This window comes from Necator americanus, chromosome I (assembly GCF_031761385.1).
Source record: "Necator americanus strain Aroian chromosome I, whole genome shotgun sequence".
Taxonomy (NCBI): domain Eukaryota; kingdom Metazoa; phylum Nematoda; class Chromadorea; order Rhabditida; family Ancylostomatidae; genus Necator; species Necator americanus.
This window is the reverse complement of record NC_087371.1, coordinates 8,231,152-8,252,366: the sequence shown is the minus strand read 5'-3', so window position 1 is coordinate 8,252,366 and position 21,215 is coordinate 8,231,152. Positions and strand designations below refer to the sequence as shown.

The window sequence follows — 21,215 nt, the reverse complement described above, 5'->3', positions numbered from 1 at the left end:
AGCGGTACGGTAGCGCCAAAGTTTCTCTCCTTTGCTTTCCAATCCCTGTTCATACTCTTCGTTGTGGATATTCTCATGGAAGTGCAACAATATGTGCAGTTACGGTTTATTTGTACTGGCTTATACCATGTGATGTGATTTTCTTGCTAAAATGAGACACAATTCTAAAACAATGTGTCTTTGACGTTTTTGTGAACAGTTTTCATTGTTTTCTAGCACATTCAACGTTGATAAATGTGACCCATGATGTTGCAAATCTGTATCTATGGTTAAGCAACCAAATTTTTGTCATTTCTTGTGCTCAGTGATGTTTCACCCGCGAAAATATCTGCATTCTTCAAAACAGGGTTGAGCGGAATGTCAATTTTGGCTGGGCCGCGTCGGAAGCAACGACTAAGTGTCGATCCGCGAAATTTGCAGTGGAAAAATGACGAGAAGAAATTTTCGCAAAAACTAATGGAGAAAATGGGATGGTCCGAAGGAGATGGACTTGGCAAGAATCGTCAAGGGAATGCCGACAGCGTGAAACTGAAAGCCAACTATACCGGCAAAGGTGAGTGATTGAAGTGTTGAGCGTGTAGCATACTCCGCAGTAGTTGACTCTCATTTATTTGGAATATAGCCTTTTCGCAGCTGTCCTGTTTTCAAGTTTCTTTCGTTGTTCTTTTTTTCTTTGCTTTTAGTATTTTTATTTAGGACTTGGAGCTGATAAGCTGGCATCATACGATAGCACTTGGATTGCACATCATGACGACTTTGCTGATCTACTCAGTGCGCTGAACAAAAACAAGGAAGAGGTCTGATTCCATCGTGTTTCTTTTTTAAATAGATCTTTATTCTTACCATGTGAGCGCCGGTAATTACAATCGGCCTCAAATGTCTTCAGCCTAGTAACCGTGACGTGTTTGGAGCAACGTACGTTCCTCCTCTGCTTCAAACACGCTCCCTTCGTCTGCCACGTTCCACTCGAAAGCTCATCGCGATCATCCGCATAAAGACAGTCGGTACCGTTTGCACGTCTGACTGAGCAATCAAGATATGCGATTTCGATTTTGCAGAGCAGGCGGTGGAGAGGAGTGTCTGTTAAGCATGGTCAAGTAATTATGGTAACTGCCACAGTCCAATCGCTAGGGTGAATGCAGGAGTAGTTGACCTGGGCGGGGGCATTCAATGACCCTTTAGCTTCTACAGAACAGAGGGAAGGAATGTGTATGTTTTAAGAAGAGGGGAACTTCCTCTGTTTCAGAGACATTGAGCCTACCCGGTGTGGTGCTCTGCACAGCATACGATTGTTTACATGTGACAGAAATTTCCATTATGTTGATGCAGAATACAAGCGACAATAGTGGGGAGCCGGTATTAGCGGACCTGTTGTTTTAATAGAAACTATCGACGCCCTTTTATGATCCGATCGGTGTAAACGGGTTGGCGGTCTTTACATTTCCTGAAGTCACATAGAGCACCAGACTCATCATTTTATCGAAGATATTACTCACACCTGTAGGGATGAATAAAAAAGAAGTGAAAGTTGAGGACGCATAGAAAGCATTTCTTCGTTCGTTCTACTGCGAAGAGTTGTTTCTTCGCTAACTCTAAAACTGAAGAGTTTCCGTTTTGTCCTTCGTAAAAAATATCGCCGTCGCGTATAGATCGATCCGACTGGCTCTCGTGATCATCCTCTGGTATAGGTGGCGTTTCGCCACTTCGTTGTGATACTTGAAAGCTATTGCCTTGAATCCTACACGAAGGAAATCCATAATAGAAAATCTCTGTCAGTGCTTTCCTTCCCTTCTTCTCTTGGTATAAAATAGTTTGTCGTCGTCGGAATAGTTTATGCCTCGTTTTTGGTTGTAAATGTTGAAGTCTTTAACTATCATTGATGTTAAAAAATTTCTATTGGTATATTTTTGGATATTCTGTTCTTTCACAGAACGGCGCCACTGAAGAAGAGAAGGAGGAACGTGCAAAGAAAATCTCACTTGAGTTAAGCAGTAAAAGTCTGCGAAGACGAATTCAGTAAGTTATGAAATTCTTTCTTTTCAGATATCCTTTGTACCACTTTTTTTTCTGTAGTATCGACACTTTAATTCATATTTGACTTCTGACAACTATGGACTATTTCATTTGATATTGAAATATATGCTTTTTCCATTCTTCTTTACCTTTTGGAGCTTTAGTAGATATCTCAGCACTCTCAAAGTATCGACCTCTATTTGATTATGTAAACCTCTGGTTTTACGAGAAACGCGTATGTTAAATGTCTCAGGACCAATCTTTGTGAGTAGTCGTGGGATCGACGAGTTTTTCTTTTGTAGGGATGTCGTAAACTCATACAATCTATTTACATAGAAGTTATACGTTGTATTTAGAAACATATTCAAATTTGAATACTAATCACTATGAAAAGCGTAGGTAGTGATCTCTGATCTGATTTTACTTTCGTTTTTCCCTATTTCTTTATTATTTCATTCTCTTAATTTCCATTTTGTCAATTGATCTCGTTTTAGCTATCAAAAATTTACACGAGCAAAAGACGTATCGAATTACACCGAAAAAGATCGTTCCGCAGTTCTCGGCCTTGGGCTCAGCAGAGTAAAACAGGAGAGTCCAAAGAAAGAAGAATCAAAAGTCGAACCGCTGAAAGAAGAGGAAGGATCGAATGATGTGCCAAAAACGAACACAACTGTCAGTAAACTGTCTGTTGGAGAGTACTTCGCTGCCAAAATGGCTGCGCTGAATGCGCGGAGGGGAAAAGTGGAGAGTGAAGCGAATGTAGGTTTCTTCACTGTTACATTTCCCTCTGTTGTGGTTTGCCTGTTTGCAAAGGTCGTCTGTTTCGCAGAGTTATTACAGTTCTGGATTTATTTTCAAAGTCCCTCACTACTTTGCATACTCCATTTTAGACATACGTCTATGAGTCACATCAGCACAAGACATTTTTTAATAATTAACTTATTTTTATTTCTTCAAACTCATCTATTTTCTTATGTGTAGAATGAACACCGTAACAGTAATGTATGTGGAACATACATAGACTCTTCAATTCAGGTCGATGTTGACGTGAAGGTTGGAGAAAGTGAAATCACTTGTGAGGCCCGAAGGCTCGAAACCCGTGAAGAGCGGAAGGAAAGGAAAAAGAGGAAGAAAGAAGCAAAAATTCGACAAGAGTCATTGCAGTGCGTAGCATCAGCAGAAACTTTCGAGATGGAGATAGAAGTCTCCAAAGAAGAAGAAGTCGATGAAAAAGAAAAACGAAAACGGAAGAAAAGGAAAAACGCTTTGGAACTATCATTAGAAAACGAAGAAACAGGAATGGAGGTAGATTTTTTTACGACTAAATGTGGTGCGTTCAATTGGCTTCTTTTTTTATTGACTTTGATTAGAGCTTACTGACTATCAAAGTTTTTAAATTCCTGTTTTTGACGAGTATTTGCATGAGGATCTACAATTTGGAATTTGGATATCCTTCATGTTCAGTATGTGGCATGAAATAACATTAGCATTCCGTTTCCACGAGTAGGATTTCCTCAACTTAATTCCATGAAATCAGGGTGAATCCTTTGAAAATCCTCTATAGAAACAACTCATCACCTTTCCTGTAATTCTGAGATCACCACTGATTTCACATTTCTTATTCTTCACACGTACATGAAAAGTTCTTTGGTTTCAGAGAGACTCGACAAGGACAAAAATTTTTGAAGACGACGCTGGAAAGAACGCAAGTGGAGTTTTTGTCAAAAATAAGAAAAGAAAAATGGAAAAACAAGATCTGGAAGATGAAGGTGATGCTTTTTGTCATGCTTTTCTCTCCGAGATTCTACTTTTTTCGGAATCTTTTTTTTTTGCTTCAAAGGTAGGAAGGGATTTATAGCACAGCACTGGAGCACTTCGTATCTCTCTTTACTTTTATCCAATATGTATTCGCTCTACTAGCTTGCACGCTTGTCTTTCAAAATGTTTTTAAAGTTTATGTCGACATCGGGCTCGACTTATATTTCTGTGATTTCCAGTTTTCTAGAACGAGATGAGTTCTTTTGGGGACTTTTTTGCCTGATAATAAATAAACTGAAAACATTTTAAACCAATTTCAGATGAACCATTCGAAGATGAACTCATGAAGTCCAACAAAAAGGTGAAAAAGGACAGAAAAAATGAGAGCAAGAAAAAGCAAGAAGGAGAGTGATGGTTAGGACTAATAATTCTTTTTTAACTCATTGTTTTAGCGTCTTCTCGTTGTTTTGTTGTTTTTACTTTCGTTCGATATCATTTATCCACATCGATGTGTCTAAATTCTGTAAGAATCCTCATTACTGCTGTTTTGTCCAACTGCTTGACAACTCTTCCACTACAATTTCAGTGATTAGACCTACCTTTCAATCTCTGTTAAAACGTTATTTTGTTGATATGAATGGGTCAATGGAAAAGAAAAATTTATAAACCTTATTAAAATGACTAGATTATTATCGACGGTTCCTAAATGAGCGTCTAGACTCAGAATACTCCATTAGGACATCGATCATATCCGAGAAACAGTGGGTCTTCGCCAGAGGCAAGACTCTCTGAGATCACAGAGTACCAGCAGTCATAAGCCTGAAAAGGATGGGAGATAGGAATAATGTTTGGAGGAGGGGAAGACAATGGGGAAGGAGAAAAGTGGAGAAATGCATGAAAGCTCAAAATTAGCTGCTAAATCCATAGGAGAAGTTTTCAAGAAACAGTCATTTTTGCAACATTTTTGCATTTGAATGATATAATTATCATTTATCTCTTCAATGCTAACCTGAAGCAAAATCATTCGTGCAGGAATTAGAGCTTGAATATTAACTGACGTTACATATCATTTTCACTTGAGAGTAAACCAAAAGGTGCTCTGCTCAGCTATTAAATAACAGTGAATTCAACAACTCATGAACAAATATTCATGGAAGTATTTCCTCTCGAAAATAGTGCTGACTCTTTTGTGACCTATTGGCTTTTCTATCCGATCCAAGCCCGAGTGATTGATATAGATTCGGAGGAGCACATATTTTCTCTAATCGTTCCTTTCCAAATCTATTTTGCTATTTTGTTTATTTCCGTACTTGTTGTTTTTTTTTGTTGAACTGAACAGTGACATCGAAACCATCCGCACTTACCTCCAATCCGCCATGTCTTGCGAATTTTTGAGCAATCCAATCTCTATTATAATAGGTACTGTCATAATAGTGTCCTGGGTCGGCCAAAAGCGTGGCAATTGTAAGGCGTGACTTAATTGGCTTTCTGAAATCAAATGTTCTTTGCAATATGAATATTCATGCATTTTCCGTAGTGCAAAAAAAGAAAAAAAGTCTGGAATCCATATCTTGGAAAAGAAATTTCAAAGAATTCACTTTGCCGTTGAAGCGATATGCATTGAGGTCAAAAGGTTTACGCCGCTACTTGTGCCACCCGATGCACCCTGAAGTGATTTTGTCTAGGGATCTCGAGAGAAATTTCATTATGTTCCTCTACAGTATGAAGCATTTGAAAATAGATGAATAGTGCACTAACTTGATCCCGAAGTATCCGCATAGCGGCTGTTGCGGCGACATCGGGGATTTTGATCACTCGATCGATAACAGCAGCGTCGATACTAAAGAGAGTAATTGTTGATCGGTATGTTTGTCAGTAATAGTTAATAAGTAAAGCTGGATATTTGGTTTTCGAAAAAAAAAAAACAGAACAAGTACAGGAGGTTCTATAGTCATGCGTATGATTGTAATTTCTTAATCTACCTATGTTGCATTCTTTTGTGGTTTTCTGCTTTGTGTTTTCTCAAATTCTTTGGAAAACTAAAAGGCAAAGTTTAGTTTTCTATTGTTGTAGAAAACAAGGAACTGATTCCGATACTATATTGGGTCAATACAATGTGATTGACACTCGATACTTAACTTATTTTTCAAAATTAAAATGAACAAAGCGTTTCTTTTGATGTAAAACATACTCTCTACCATTCTCTACAATCGTTTTTCACCTTCCTGGTGAGCACTCAATTTTCATATGGCTTAAAGGCATCACCCCACGAATCTGAGGTGGTGCAGATTTCAAGTGGAGTATTCGTATACGGGATGGGAGACTATGGAGAGAGGGGTGATCCCGTTCATTTCTTCCTAATTGCCGTAAAAAAACGGCCCGGAAGATGCGGCGCCGCACAAGGCTGGCGCGCTCCAGTCGAACTCCCTGTGGAAAATAGTGCGCCAGTACGCCTGAAGCCGTATCTTCCGGGCCGTTTTTTACGGCAATTAAGAAGAAATGAACGGGATCACCCCTCTCTCCATAATCTACAATCCCGTATACGAATACTCCACCTGAAATCTGCACCACCTCAGATTCGTGGGGTGATGCCTTTAAAGAATGAAACAAAATGACAACTTACCTCGTCGTTTCACCCTTTTTCGCTATTCCCATAGGCCCATAACCGATTCCAGCCATTCCCGGCTCAACCCATAAACTTGCACCGGATTCATTTTTGAACCTAAAAATAGCTTTACGACTTATTTCATATTCCTGCATTGCTAATAAAAAGCAACCCCCACTTTAATTTTGCTTTGTTTGTTTTTGTTTTTGTTTTGCTGTAGCTTGAGAATGATCGGGTACAAGAAAATGTAAAGGACCTAAATACGAAGCTGTCCTCTTCGATTCCTAAAGTTAGGTGGCAGGAACGTTAGAAGAAAAAAAAACGATGCAAGTGGTTTTCTGAATGGGTTTTCACTTCAGTATTCACATCATTCCCAATTGTGGCCGATATTCGTATTATGATGAGGTTTGAATGTGGTCGTCAAGTTCCATTCATCTATAGCATTAAACCGACTCTTTTGAAATTAGTTGAAAAGATCGACTTTCAATGAACCTCGGCATAGTTGAATGTACTATCGAGTTTGATAAGCTGTACACGAGGTTGTTAAATAAATTTATTGGCTAACGTTTCGGCTATCTCACCTTCTTCAGAGCCTGAAAAGGGGGGATTCAATCTACAATTTAAACGACCAACCTCTCCACAACTAAACTGATAGACTCCACGCCTACTTTCAATCACCAATTTAGCGACTACACTGAATGCTCACCTTATATCGGAGACGCCTAGCATGGACCGCCGACTGGTCGATCACAAGAGCGAATTGTTCGAATGTCACATTCGGATCGGAAGAACCATTCGAGATATGGCGCGAGCTCCCGCGTTATCGTCAGACATTCGCCCTTGCGGTTCATTTTAGGATTTTTGGCTTGGATCCAAAATGCCTCCAGCGATTTTCGAGCCAAGGTTTAAGATTCGTGCGCCAAGATTTGGGCCCTAATTTCAAAATCGGCTCCGTCGTGTTTTTGTGCTCTATGGGCACCTAAAGGTGTCCATTCTCGTAACCTATTCTTGCCGTTCACGTGCTCTTTGCGGACATACAGCGGTCGTGCCGTTTCACCGACATACTCGTCGCCACAGTTCGTGCACGAAATCAGGTAGATTACCCCAGATCTCAAGCAGTCTCCTGGTCTAGCTGTGGGACAAATAATACAGTTCGGTGTTGTACAGATGGTATCGTACAAACGATTCCGAACTAGCTGACGTTTCAAACTGTTTGGTGGTATTTCAACGACCGAAACGGAACTATCCGAGTCTGCTCTCCTCAGACACCGCCTAATGGCAGCGCTCATTTCATCGGAGATGTAAGGAAAGCAGAAAAGTATCTTACCTGTGGTGAGGTTTTCCAATTGCCATGCTCGTTCACTTCGGTATCGTCTCGTTTCAGACGTTCGGATTTCATAACCATTCGAAACAGCAATTTCGTGAGCCAAAGTTAATGATTCCTTTTTTTCCTCAGGTCCACTACAAACGGTTCTTGCCGTGCGAAACATATTGTTAAACACAGCTTTCTTCATATGAAATGGATGAGCAGAAAGAAAATGAACCAAGATGTTTTTATTACTGGGCTTACGATACCATTTCGTTTGGTACGTACCATTTGAGATGCCAACCTGGATGTTCAAAAAAGGAAGCCAGTTACCGTGTGGTTTCTCCCAAGCAAGTTTTATGTGTTCGGACTGTCAGTTCAACAAGTCAAAACATTTGTCCATTTCCGCTTGGGTGGCGCAAATGACAAAACAATCGTCAATGTACCAAGAGTAGAACAACGGACGTAGTTCCAGAACAGGTGCTTCAATTTTGGCCATAAATGAAATAGCTATGGGAGCCAATCTCTGCCCCATAGCTAAACCTCTAAGCTGTGCAAAGTAATTTCCGGACCATCTAAAGATATTGCAGTCGAGGGACGCCTTGAGAAGAACCATCAGTTGGGAGATTGACAATCCGTGTAAATTGATGGTTCTTATGTTTTCTTTCAGCAGTTCGAATATAGCCTGTATCAAAGATGCAGAATCATTAGATACATTCGTATACAGTGCTTCGACGTCGAAAGACTCCATGACACAGTCTCTTGTCAGGTGTGCTGCGCGTAGGTAGTCTAGGAACATACGCGTATTTGTCAAATGGGCAGGTATATGGCTCAATACTTGCGCAAATATTGTGTTTAGGAACCACCCTATCCTATCCGTAGGACCTCCTACACTACTAATTATAGGTCTTACTTCGAATGTAGCAGGGTCAGTGGAAGCCAGATCGCTGCTGGACTGGAGTTTGTGCGTCTTGATAAGGAGATAGAGCACTGGACAGATCGGCAGGTCAATCTTAAGGCGAGCAATGAAGGAAGGAGGAAACTCAGCGGATTTTGCTACCCTAACCCATTGCTCGTTTAAAAAACGGGATTTTTTCATGAACTCACTAACGGAGGATAAACGATATAGTGAGGTATCTTGCAAGTGTCTTTCTGTTATTGCAATATCCAATAATAATCCAGTTTTGGTCATTCCACACCAACAATATCCAGCTGGTGTGGAATGACCACAAACTCACCACCTTTATCACTTGTGGATAACCTTATTTGTTTAGAACTAATCAACTCTCGAACTTCCTTAATACCTTGCTTTTGTGCAAGAGAAATGTTAGACTTAGTTCTGTTCTCACGAAATCGAGCTAACGTTTTATATATATCGTTTGCAAAGAGCCCAGCAATAAAAACATCTTGGTTCATTTTCTTTCTGCTCATCCATTTCATATGAAGAAAGCTGTGCTTAACAACATGTTCCGCACGGCAAGAACCGTTTGTAGTGGACCTGAGGAGAGAAAGGAATCATTAACTTTGGCTCACAAAATTGCTGTTTCGAATGGTTATGAAATTCGAACGTCTGGAACGAGACGATACCGAAGTGAACGAGCACGGCAATTGGAAAACCCCACCACAGATAAGATAACTCTCTGCTTTCCTTACATCTCCGATGAAATGAGCGCTGCCATTAGGCGGTGTCTGAGGAGGGCAGACTCGGATAGTTCCGTTTCGGTCGTTGAAATACCACCGAACAGTTTGAAACGTCAGCTAGTTCGGAATCGTTTGTACGATACCATGTGTACAACACCGAACTGTATTATTTGTCCCGCAGGTAAACCAGGAGACTGCTTGAGATCTGGGGTAATCTACCTGATTTCGTGCACGAATTGTGGCGACGAGTATGTCGGTGAAACGGCACGACGAGCACGTTAACGGCAAGAATAGAATAGGTTACGGGAATGGACACCTTTAGGTGCCCATAGAACAAAAAAAAACACGACGGAGCGATTTTGAAATTAGGGTCCAAATCTTGGCGCACGAATCTAAAACCTTGGCTCGAAAATCGCTGGAGGACATTTTGGATCCAAGCCAAAAATCCTAAAAGGAACCGCAAGGGCGAATGTCTGACGATAACGCGGGAACTCGCGCCATATCTCGAACGGTTCTTATGATCCGAATGTGACATTCGAAAAATTCGCTCTCGTGATCGATCAGTCAGCGGTCCATGCTAGGCGTCTCCGATATAAGGTGAGCATTCAGTGTAGTCGCTAAATTGGTGATTGAAAGTAGGCGTAAAGTTTATCAGTTTAGTTGTGGAGAGATTGGTCGTTTAAATTGTAGATTGAATCCCCCCTTTTCAGGCTCTGAAGAAGGTGAGATAGCCGAAACGTTAGCCAATAAATTTATTTAAGAACCTCGTGTACAGCTTATCAAACTCCATACTACTCTTTTGAAATTGTTTTAACGGCGGGGGAACCGATTTACCGTTCCTACGAGATAAGTTACCCCCCCACCCCCCCACCCCGGGAGGTTGCTGAATTAGGCGTGCCAGAATCCCTTACCCATAAACGCGATAGTCGGAGCGAGTGCTCCGACTATCGCGTTTATGGGTAAGGGACTCCCTTCACCTTCGGACTGTCGGCGAAAGGACCTCCTTCACTCTTGGACTGTTGCCGAAGGGATCGTTATAATCTGAGCTGCATCCCCTGAGGTAGACCCGTAGACCCCTGCACCTGAGGAGGGTCCGGCTCCTCGCACCTACGGCCTTACCTGTGTGGTTCGATGGAACGACGATAATTTGACGGTTTTGTCATTGTAAAGATAACTGGATAACTTGTGAAAGTATGATATACAAAGCCATGTACTCCCAATCTCGATGCGGGTCGCACTGTGTATCAGTAATTCTAGCGTACCTTGTACAAGAATCGGCGCTCTAGTTTCAAACAAAGATGCAAAGTGGTTCGTAAGGAAGAATATTTTAGATGTATTGTGAATGCGAGACTCCATTATCAAACGGTGAAACAAAAAAAAAAAGATGAAACATCAAATGGTTAAACAGAATCGGGGGAAGATGCAAATAGTGTAATCGCTTACCTATCGTACATCACATAATCATAGTACACTGAGAATTGAGTGTCTGCTAAAACTATCTCCGTGCTAATTCCATACTTCTTCACATATCGTCCTACCGAGGAGATGGTTCCTCCTGGAAAGTGAAGATTTTGAAATCATACGGGGTTCATTCCGTGCAGGTTCGAATTCCTTGATTATAAGCGGCTGTAGAGATACACGAGGGTTCGTCGTGGTTAGTCGGGTCAGAATGGCATGAAGCTCGATGCACTTGCGTAGGCGGCTGTGCTCGAAGCGACACGGTGGAGCGTAGCGATTGGGACCGAGAGGTGAGCCCGTGGGTCATGGAACGGAACAATGAGTGGTGTAAGTAAGGGTCCCCCTCGATCCTAACCACTACGTCCGCAGCACCGCTTCGAGCGCAGTCGCTTGCGTAGCAGCATCGTCATGTCGTTTTCACCCGACCATAATTCGTGTTATTCGCTGCCTAATTTGACTACTTCTAATCACTCTTTCCTTCTTTCCATTTGTCTCTCGACACTTACTCCTTCTCTCACAATTTTTACTTCCTTCGAACTAAAATAATCGCTTGCATTTTCAAGAAGTTTCGGTATGTTTCCTGATCGAGAGCAGGAACAGTTGTAGTGATGCAACAATGTCTCATTCTATCGAAAAGCAAATCAGGAAAGCAACGGAACAAAAAAGTTTTGTCATCTCTAATGTTTCTAGTAATAATTTTGTACAACTAATGGTTTTACAAAAAATAACACAAGAAAGTTCTCATATGACTTTACCTGTTCCAGCGGAGTGCACAAAATAATGCGGCACCTTGACATCTTGCATGTCGTCGGCCTGTAGTTGAACAAGGATTTCGTGAAATAGATTCACCGATTCAAGTGGGAAGTCTCCACCTGAAGAAGATCAGGCGAGCATATTTATCTGAGTTATGACAGAAGCTTTGCGTTTAAATTTGCTCTTCACCTGTTCGGACTCACTTTCATGGAACTCCTCAGCTTTGTCGGCGTTACCAAACTGATTCATAAAAAACCCATTATTTTCTGCTGCAAGTTGTCGTGCTCTGATCAACCTGAATCGGGTTTCATACCGACTGAAGAAAGATACTCAGTTTAAATTTTGGAAATCCAGTGAGACTGGATATTTGGAAATAAGCGCCCACAGTTGTGTCTCCCCGAATGACTGTCGTTGTTTTTTTACTATTTGTCAAACAAAAGTCTCTATAGTGGTTCGCAAGGGAATGTAGCACGGTGCAGCTGCGGTGGAGGTACCGGTTGGAATCAAGGTAGAAGCATCGCGAACTGCAGCGATTGCTGATACTAGCAAAGGTTCCACCACGATCCTAATCGCTACGTTGCACCGCGCTGCTTCGCCTCAAGCGTAGCTGCTTACGCAGCTGCACCGTGCTTTATGTTTTGGCCCAACCCAAATATGGGTTACGGCAAATGCGGATCGATAATACATTAGAACACGTTCATCTGAATATGTTACAATAACCAAAACTGATAAACTCACCTCTCTCCTAGTGGAACTTTTATTATTTTACCACCATATTCTTCTATATGTTTCACCTTGATATCTTCAATGGTGTCGGGAACCTGATATAAAATAACAATGAGTACCACTGCATCGTTAAGGTGAATTGGCTCATACAGGAAAACTGGAGATGAAGGAATAAAAGAGAAGGAAGAAAATAATATAAATAAACAGAAGAAATGAGTACTTGGTTACGCTCTGTACAACTTCGCTTTTTTCATGCTCCGTTGAGTGTATTGAAACTGCTGTGTAACAGAAAAAGAAAAGAATGATGGTGACTTTTGTGAGATGGAAAAAGAGGACAGGTTCTATTTCAGTTGTCGAATCCTCGGGATTTGGATGGGTAGTGCGCAAATAGGTACATATAATCGGGTCAAAACGACATGAAGCACGGACAGTTGCGTAAGCGGCTGCGCTCGAAGCAGCACGGTGGAGCGTAGCGGTTGGGATCCTCGCTATCGCCACCCATCTCTGCAGTTCGCCATGGTCCCACCTTAATTCCGACCGCTATCTCCACCGCATCACTTCGAGCCGCTTATGCAACTGTCCGTGCTTCATGTCGTTTTGACCCGACAATACGTCCTCGTACATGCATAGTATGTATAAGGTCGGGGAGAGTCAGTAATAAACAAACAGTAGCAACAAGTGACGTGGGACAGACGATTTTGCGCTCTGTATAACTGTGCATTGTCTACGCTAGAATGCTATACTCGGTCGAATATCTCGTCCTTTCATACTCAAAGCTAGCTGTATTGTCATTTTCCAAAAAGTCTTAGTCGAGTTAATCTTAAAGAGGTAATGCGAAGATTTTCGCAAAAAAAAAAAAAAAAGAATTCACGATAAACTCACAATTGCTGTGAATGCTATATGCAATAATCGACACATATAAGCTAAAGAGGCTGCGGTATTACCGGAAGAAGCTTCGTAGATGGTTGTGCCTAAATATTTATTTTCTCCTGTGCTATTTTATAACAGGTATTCATTTTTATTTGTAAAAATTTGGAAGAACTACTGTCCGATTAAAGGCATCACCCCACGGATCTGATGTGGTACGGACTTCAGGTGGAGTATTGGTATACGGGATCGTAGATTAAGGAGAGGGGTGATTCCGTCGTTTCCTCCTAATTGTTGTGAAAAACGGCCCGGAAGATGCGGCTTCGAGCGTTCCGGCGCGCTATTTTCTACAACGGGTTCGATTAGAGCGCGCCAGCCGTGTGCACACGCCGTTTCTCCCGGGCCGTTTTTTACGCCAATTAGCAAGAAATGGACGGAATCACCTCCTCTCCATAATCTACGATCCCGTATAAGAATACTCCACCTGAAATCCGTACCACCTCAGATCTGTGGGTGATGGCTTTAAGGAGAAATGATAAAGAAGTACTTGAAGGAGAATAAGTGAAAGAGATTTTTTTGAAGGACTTCACTGCCGTACTAAAAAAAGACGACTTGTTATTTTTATCTCTCAGTGACACTATCATTTCCAATATCTGTTGACAAGATTTTCTGCGGTCCTGCTAGAATAAAAACAATAACACACACTCTTCCCTGCCGTCTGAGACCTCGGACGGTGGCACGACCAATGACTGAGGTTGAATGGGACGTCTTTGTTCCCGCTATGGAGACTGTTTCAACTTTTTTTTTGTGAAAAAGTGTCCCTTGTGGATCGCGAATTTTGCGAAATATGGATGGAAGAGGGTGTTTGAATTTGTACCGCACCTACACTTCGGAAACCTGAACGTTTGCAAGCAGGATGAAAATGCGATCAACGTTATAGAACGCTCAATTGAAGGGCTGATGCTAGGAGTACTTCGCTTTACGGAAGTGAAATAGGGATTTGAAGTTAAGTCCTACGTTCACGATCGAAGATCAGAGACGCTGACTCATATGTCAAGGAAAGTAAAATTAAGTGGCCCGGACACGTGGTGCGTTTCAACGAGAATCGCTGGACCAGAGCTGGAATGAGCGACTGGATACCACGCGATATCCAACATACTGAAGGAAGACCACCGACCTGATGACTAGACCTCTTTATGAAGTCCTTCAAAGAAAAATATGATGCTTTTCGAGTCCCTAGCGAGAAGAGATGCCACTGAGCAACACTTGCACGCGATCGGAACAAATGGAAGTATTACTGGTGCCCGCTCGAGCAAATCGATGAACAACGGGAGCATGGGTGATGCGGGTGATATTGGTGTGGGAGCTTCAGTGAATACAGATCTTAGTTTTTCCCTTTAGTTTATTGATCCCTCAACCTTGGATATGAAGCTCGGCTAAGTCTTGGTGGAGGACAATATGGTTTCTTTTGCATTGATTGGATATTTGCATCAGAGCTTCCTTCGCAGTAATCCAACCAGAGATCCTTTTTGACATCTCGAGCTTCTTGAGTTACTGTGTCGTAGTTGTATGATCTGCATCATCCACGTCGTTCGTCAACATCCGGATAGTGATATTCTATCGCGACCAAAAATATGATTGTCGAAATCCAGTGGATTCGTCCTCCTTTATTTTGCAATGATGTGTAGCCAGATTTGAGTTTGAGTCAAAACGACATAATTTTCATCGATTGCTCTGTAATCAACGGCTCGTTGTGATTAAGGTGTGTTTATGTACATATGTATATGTAAATGTGTATATATACTTGTACGTTATACTTGTATTATACGTGCGCGGGACTGGCAAATTCCTTTTGAGGCGCACACGCGTTCGAGTTTAATCCAAAATCGTTGAGGTGTCATGAAAACGTTTACGGGCTTTACCATAACTTCCGGGGACCACCTAAAATATAAAGTCAACGTTTTCTTATATTCACAGACAAGTCCGGTAGCGATAAATTGTGATGAAAAGGTTCGTTAGAACTGGTGCGGTTCTGAACCAGCGACCGTGCACTCGCAGCCGAACCTCCTATTTACTGCAGTACTCTTGCCGTCGTTTTGTTATATTATGCTATAAATCAGTGATTTGCACTCTCTGTCTCCGTGATGCGAATTTCCACGTGCACAGTGCAAGTAATCCTGTACGTCATTGTTGCACTCGTACGTTAACCTTCGAATTTAATCACTCACTGTTCGTCCCTACAATTGGTCCTTATTCTCTCCTAGTGGTGGGAAGCCGTTCAAGGATATCAAAGTTGGTGAGCCTTTGCGCTTGAGGTCCCCCCCACCCGTTCGCTCAAGGTCCCTGACGGACTACTCAACTAAACTCCGGTATCCGTTTATCTACCTAGCGTTCTGGGTCTGGGAAAAGGATCTTGCGTGAGGACTTCTCACCTTCTGTAGCAGGAGAATGGCCTGCCAACCCACCACCCCTTATGCTTTGAAGGGGCAATCGTGTCGTGTAAAATTCAGGCGAAATTCTAGTGCGCTCTGTCCATCTTGTTTTTGTTTTATGGCACACCTATAGGTGTTTTAAATAAATAAATAAATAAACATATCTCTAATACTAACACTAATACATGAGATTTTGAGTATAATGGATCCTACTTTTGACAATTTATTACTTTTTTTATGAACAGGTTTCGATCCTGTTGCATTCGAGTACTAGTGGTGGAGTTAAGACCGAAGTCCCAGATTTTGATTATAAAAATCTATTTGATAAATTTTAGATAGCATTGATCCATTATTTTCCGCAAAAGTTCGTGGTAATTTAAACATAGAACAAATGTAAAAAAAAAATTAACAAAGAATGTAAAAATGAGGTTGCATAATGTGAATAGAAAGAAACTGGTAATTGTTTTGCGTAATACCTCAGCCAAATAGTACCTATTATAGAAAAAAAAATAAATTAGCAATATCCTACCATTTTTAACGTGGCCCTCAATGAGAGCCCACATCATGAGACCCCATGTGTATCGATGCTTCAACGATCCGGATCGTGATGCCGATTCGTTCTTAAACATGATGTCCACATTCTTTTGTCCAACATACTGAAAGTGAACATAACTAATTATTAACTTACTTGATTATAAACAGTTCAGACTAACATTAAATTTGAATAACGGTGTGTGAGACATCTTTTTCCGTTCCTGCCACATTCGTCTTATCGCTAGATTCGTCCAGGTTCTGTCTTCTGAAATGAGATCCCTCGTGAATGTATATTTTAGAATGTTTAGGATGAAAAATCAAAGATAAGGGATTCGAGAGCAAATTTTATTCGCTGCTTGTTTGCTCAAGGTTTTCTTCTTCTTATTTATGTCTACTTTTTGGAACTCTAACTTCCACTTTTATCCAAGATCTCATTGATTTCTTTTCGTTGACACATACCAAAGATAAAATAAAAGCATATCACTTCTTTCCTCCTGGCAGAGAAAAAGCACTCGTTCTTAAATGATTTCCCTTGGTAGCTTACACGAACTAAATGGACACGTGCTATTGACCCTGATTAGACTTACCTCTAAACTTTTGTTGATCTTAATCCAAATCACAGCTTTGAATGTCCCGCCATCACTATTTCAGACTCTCCCTATCAATGTTTAATAAAATGTCTCCAAATAGTTAAAACTAGTTATACCAACCACTTAACATTTTCCATTAGGCTGACAACTAATGTCTGTTACACTCTGCAGTGTCAGAATAAACAGTTTGCAACATTTATTCTCATATAGTTAGTTTTCAATCACTGGCGTGCCCTATCGGTATCGATGACAGGTTACCAAAGTGGAGGCAGTTTTTAGATTCCCTTCTTGGGGAGGTCCAGGGACTTGTGATCAAAGAATGATTGAAGGTCCATTTCGAGCGCATCCTTGAAGGAATTGGCATCCTTCCATGTGATGAGCCTAAGATCGGAAGAAGTGAGTGTCGAACGAAGTAATATCCGGACTATCTGGACTGCAAGGCGGATGAGGAAAGATGGTCCAGTCGAGACTACGCAGCCTAATCTGAGTCAATTTCGCGACATTCGGGAATGTTGCCATGCAAGAAGAAGATTTTCCTATCTATCCCTCTAACTTTTGCACCCACTCGCTCCAGCTACTGCTACGGCACCCACCCGCAGTGGTTTTCAGCATTGGTGGCAGAACCATGTAGTAGGAGTTTTCAGTGAATGACTCCCTTGGCATCCGTTCCACCAACATCAAAACATGATTTTCTTGGATTTCGGTCGAGGCGCTGGGATTCCCTTCTCTTTTAGCTTGAGCCATTGGCGCTTGCGCGAGTTGATGTAGATCACCCACTTCTCATCCCCAGTTACAAGTCCACGGAAGGATGGTGAGACTTCTTCACGAAGTTTTTCAAAGAATGGTGCCCATTGAAGGAAATCAACGACTAACGAGAGTACTTGAGGTATAGGTGATGTACGGTACAAAACAGTGAAAACGTAGTGCACAGATAAAACGCGATATGAAGTGGTATGATGGATTTCATAACAACAATCAGATCCATAAGAACTGGGAGATTCTGGTCAAGTGAATGTTAGCGTTCGGAGATTGACCAGTTCATGCAGTCTCTGCTTTCACCAATCAGTTCGATAGGGGAAATGAGGAGAGTGGTGCAGATGTCAGAGCCTGAGAAATTCAGATCGCGTATCTCCACACGAATAGAAGCGAATGAGGATGATTCTCAGTAGCCGCGTACTTGCATTAAAATTCTTCAATCAAACACCGACTTGTCTAACGAGGATCCTGTTCGATAGATTTTTTTCATGAGATTTTCATCGAAGGTGAATGGGCGTCCGGTGTGAAGTTCATCTTTCCGAGAGAAAGTTCCAGACTTGAGGTGGTGCAGCGTAACTTAAGAGGCTGTCCCGTCATCCATCAGCTGGTTAATTCTCGTTGTTGCTCCTCTCTCTGACGATCTCAGAAGAAACTCGCAAGGGATGATCGATCTCAGGCCCAGGAGATAGAGGAAGAGCATAGCCAGAAGCAGCCATCAAAGGGGAGTGTTTTTGATGGAATATGGAGTACTTAGGATTGACTAATAATATATAGTATTAGGCTGACAGATCAACCAAATAAGTTCATAGAACTAAATTTCTAAAGTGTAACAGAAATTAGTTCCTAGCCTAATATTTTTTGAGTAAAAATGGTTTGTTTTGCTCTAGAACGGCTCAGAATTAGACACGCGCCCTTACCTTCCCATGAAAACCTTTGGAAATATATAATTTAAAAAGATGTAACATTTCTTTCTGAAGATAAGAAATTAGAAATCCAGTACAAACTTGTGTATTCGTCCTTCGGAGCCTGCGACAACTTTATTAGCGGTCGACCAATCTCTTGTTGTGAAACAACAAACACCATAGCGACTACATAAAGGAAGGTAATTACCATCCCTGCAAAAATGTTTTTGATGTGGATCCTTTTAAGAACACTTCTATATAAACCGAGAATGAAGAAGTGAAATTCGGAAAGGATAAGGATAAAGGATAAATTGTATTGCGTTAATCGATACGCTTGGAATACGCCAAGGCGTTCACTTCAATTCAGAATCATCTGAGGTTCGCGAACGCGTGTCCTGCCTATACGATGACTTGTGGGGGTTCCCCAATGTGTAAAATCAGTGTTTTTATCCTCCCAGACAAGTCCGATACGAATTTATCGAACCCGGAGAGAAGTTTAGGCGCGTATAGCGCGGACGGCAAGGAGTTCGCTGTGACTGCACGATCGTTTTCTGATTCGAAACCGCCTTAGGACCAACCGGAAAATTCCGGAAAACTAAATGAAATGTGATAAGAATAGTTCTTCTTTGATCGAAGTGTTGTAGTAGTCTGCGCTCCGATATCTAGTCATGGCTTACCAAGTTTCTATTCACTTGGAATTCAGAAGTGGTACAGGCTGGTCGAGGAACCGAGGGCCTATAACATCCCCATGGCTAACTATGTCTAACGCAATAGAGGTAAATGCTCGTGTAGCTTTCAGAATCGACGCGCATTCGCTGCCTTGGTGGGTTAGAGAATGTGTTGGAGTGTCTGGTGTCTAGAAAAACACGCCATCGAAGAGATAGCTAGTCCCATACATCCTTCCCTTCCCTGTCCCTCAAAAATCCATACAACTTTAAAACATCGCACATTGACGGGATGGTTGTGCGAACTAGCAACCGCACCAGAATGGGTTAAGCTTGACATCGGCGCAGTGCACGAGCCAAGATGATCTAGCTTTAAAGTCATCTACAACGGTAGTCGGAATGACAGTGGAGTATGTAAGAGTGTCTCTAAGTGCTCGAACGACAATGCGGTTAAAGCAGTCATTGCCACTGGAAAACCGCGACTTCACTTCTTGGTGTGTGATATTGTGCTGGAGTCAAATCAGTGGCGAACTCTAGGAACTGCACAGTCAGAAAACCGCAGAGGTACTTCTAAAAGCACTTTTATCTTTGCGGGACACCTAAACGGACATCTCGGTACAATGAAGGACGGTGATAAGAGTAAATTATAGCGATATATGTCATGATGTGGTGCTTTCGGCTATAGAAGGCATATATGGTGAGCGCATTCTGGGTTCGCCATCTCGCATGATCTCGGCGTTTCTTCCGCGATACTCCCAACCCTGTTATATGTTGCTCCAACCTTGTTGTTTGTATGGGGTGCGCTCCTTTGACAGGCCGTATACGATTTTGCGGAATTTCCATCCACACATTTCCTCTTCTCTTCTATCAGAATCTTGTTTGGAAAACCAAAGAAGTTCCATTCGGAGGTGCCAGTGAAGTCGGACAATTGGGCCAAGCCCATTTATGGGTTATTTTAGCGTGGTCAACTTCCAGATATTCAAGTCCGTAGTTTGTAGTTTTACACGGAAACCTGAGCATCCAAATCCAAACTCCGGCGATTAGCCTGAAAAATTCGGCTGAATGTCCAAAAGTTGATCCCACTTTTGATATCGATATCCATAGCGATGCATTTCTGTTGCACTTCCGCTATTGGATACGACTACGATGAGGATTATATAGTTCCATGTGCATTTCTTGCGTGCAGCACATGATCCGCTCATGTCGTTTCTTCAGACGTGAAATAAGAGTTGGCCGCGCTAGAACCGGCTATTTCCCTACGGTTTATTCTCATTGGTAGAGAGTTGTGAGCCAGAAAAGAAAGGAAAAGTCTCTTTAGCAGACTACAGCGTGGTCCACATGAAGTGTGACGCAAAAAAAAAACTACCCACAACTTTGCACCAATTAATCCAAACAAGATTTTTTTGTATTCGGTATTCAAAAAACAAACAAGATTTTTTTGTATTCGGTATTCAAAAAATTCTACGCAGTTTCTCACACATCCCATACAGAACATAGAACATAGCAGACTTTTTGCTCTAGAATCGACCAGACAGCAAAATCTAAATGATTGAGATCGGGCGAGTTTGACGGCCAAACTCCTTCGTCCAGAAACCTGGACGAAGTTTGGCCACTCCAGCGTCTTCTTTGCACTAGGGGGACTGCACGTGGGCTGGTGCCCAAATCTGCAGGAAGGTCCAGTCAATGTCCTTACCGGTTTCTTTGGCTCAGGGAATTACCGGATCTCTGGATTTTCCATAGTCGGTCACACTTCCTTTATACCACCCTATGCTAGAAGGAAGCACATAATAACACCTATACGCACATATGTATATATGGTGTCCCAAAATTTACGCAAGATTTGGATCAAATAGGAAAGAAATTTTTCAATTGTATCTTCTAAAAATTGTAACATCCACAAAACGACACTGTTTGGCACGGAGTTGGGGCTGGGGGCATCATTGGACCATACTTTTTTGAAGATGAGACGAGTCAAGCAGTTACTGCTACTGGTGCTCGATATTTCGACATGATAACCGAGTTCACAATCCTTAAATTGGATGAGATTGTTGCGGAGGACGTGTGATTTCAATAAAAGGGTGCAACATGTCGTAGAGCCCGTGAAACAATTCAATTACTGCATGAAATATTTCCTGGTCGTGTACTCTCTCGTTTCGATGATTGACGAAAGAGTGCGTATGTGCCAGCAAAACCGTGGAGGTCATTTGCC

At 41.8% G+C, this 21,215-nt stretch overlaps 3 protein-coding genes across 5 annotated transcripts in view; 2 read left to right on the top strand and 1 right to left on the bottom strand.

Annotated features, from left to right (window-relative positions):
- Window positions 1–357: 357 nt before the first annotated feature.
- Window positions 358–4,183, top strand: RB195_004868 (uncharacterized protein; the record flags this gene model as incomplete). Its single annotated transcript, XM_064182919.1, has 7 exons — window positions 358–553; window positions 697–797; window positions 1,931–2,016; window positions 2,508–2,772; window positions 3,049–3,318; window positions 3,671–3,782; window positions 4,092–4,183. The coding sequence occupies 7 exons, from the start codon at window positions 358–360 to the stop codon at window positions 4,181–4,183; spliced, it is 1,122 nt and encodes a 373-aa protein (XP_064034186.1).
- A 308-nt stretch (window positions 4,184–4,491) lies between these two features.
- RB195_004866 (uncharacterized protein) overlaps window positions 4,492–21,215 on the bottom strand; it is a gene marked incomplete at both ends in the record, with an annotated part of 36,703 nt that continues 19,979 nt past the window's right edge. The window contains 13 exons of one of the 3 annotated variants that reach the window (XM_064182917.1): window positions 4,492–4,590; window positions 5,136–5,259; window positions 5,370–5,437; window positions 5,530–5,611; window positions 6,395–6,493; window positions 10,767–10,878; window positions 11,537–11,653; window positions 11,738–11,829; window positions 12,273–12,355; window positions 13,143–13,231; window positions 16,089–16,215; window positions 16,273–16,358; window positions 18,444–18,552. In XM_064182917.1, coding sequence (XP_064034183.1) covers window positions 4,492–4,590; window positions 5,136–5,259; window positions 5,370–5,437; window positions 5,530–5,611; window positions 6,395–6,493; window positions 10,767–10,878; window positions 11,537–11,653; window positions 11,738–11,829; window positions 12,273–12,355; window positions 13,143–13,231; window positions 16,089–16,215; window positions 16,273–16,358; window positions 18,444–18,552 — 1,287 coding nt within the window. Of the gene's footprint in view, window positions 4,591–5,135; window positions 5,260–5,369; window positions 5,438–5,529; window positions 5,612–6,394; window positions 6,494–10,766; window positions 10,879–11,536; window positions 11,654–11,723; window positions 11,830–12,272; window positions 12,356–13,142; window positions 13,232–16,088; window positions 16,216–16,272; window positions 16,359–18,443; window positions 18,555–21,215 lie in introns of those variants that run through there. The other 2 variants (XM_064182916.1, XM_064182915.1) reach the window with 2 other exon arrangements.
- On the top strand, window positions 9,123–9,605 carry RB195_004867 (uncharacterized protein; the record flags this gene model as incomplete). Its single annotated transcript, XM_064182918.1, has 1 exon — window positions 9,123–9,605. One exon carries the CDS (start codon window positions 9,123–9,125, stop codon window positions 9,603–9,605), a length of 483 nt encoding a protein of 160 aa, XP_064034185.1.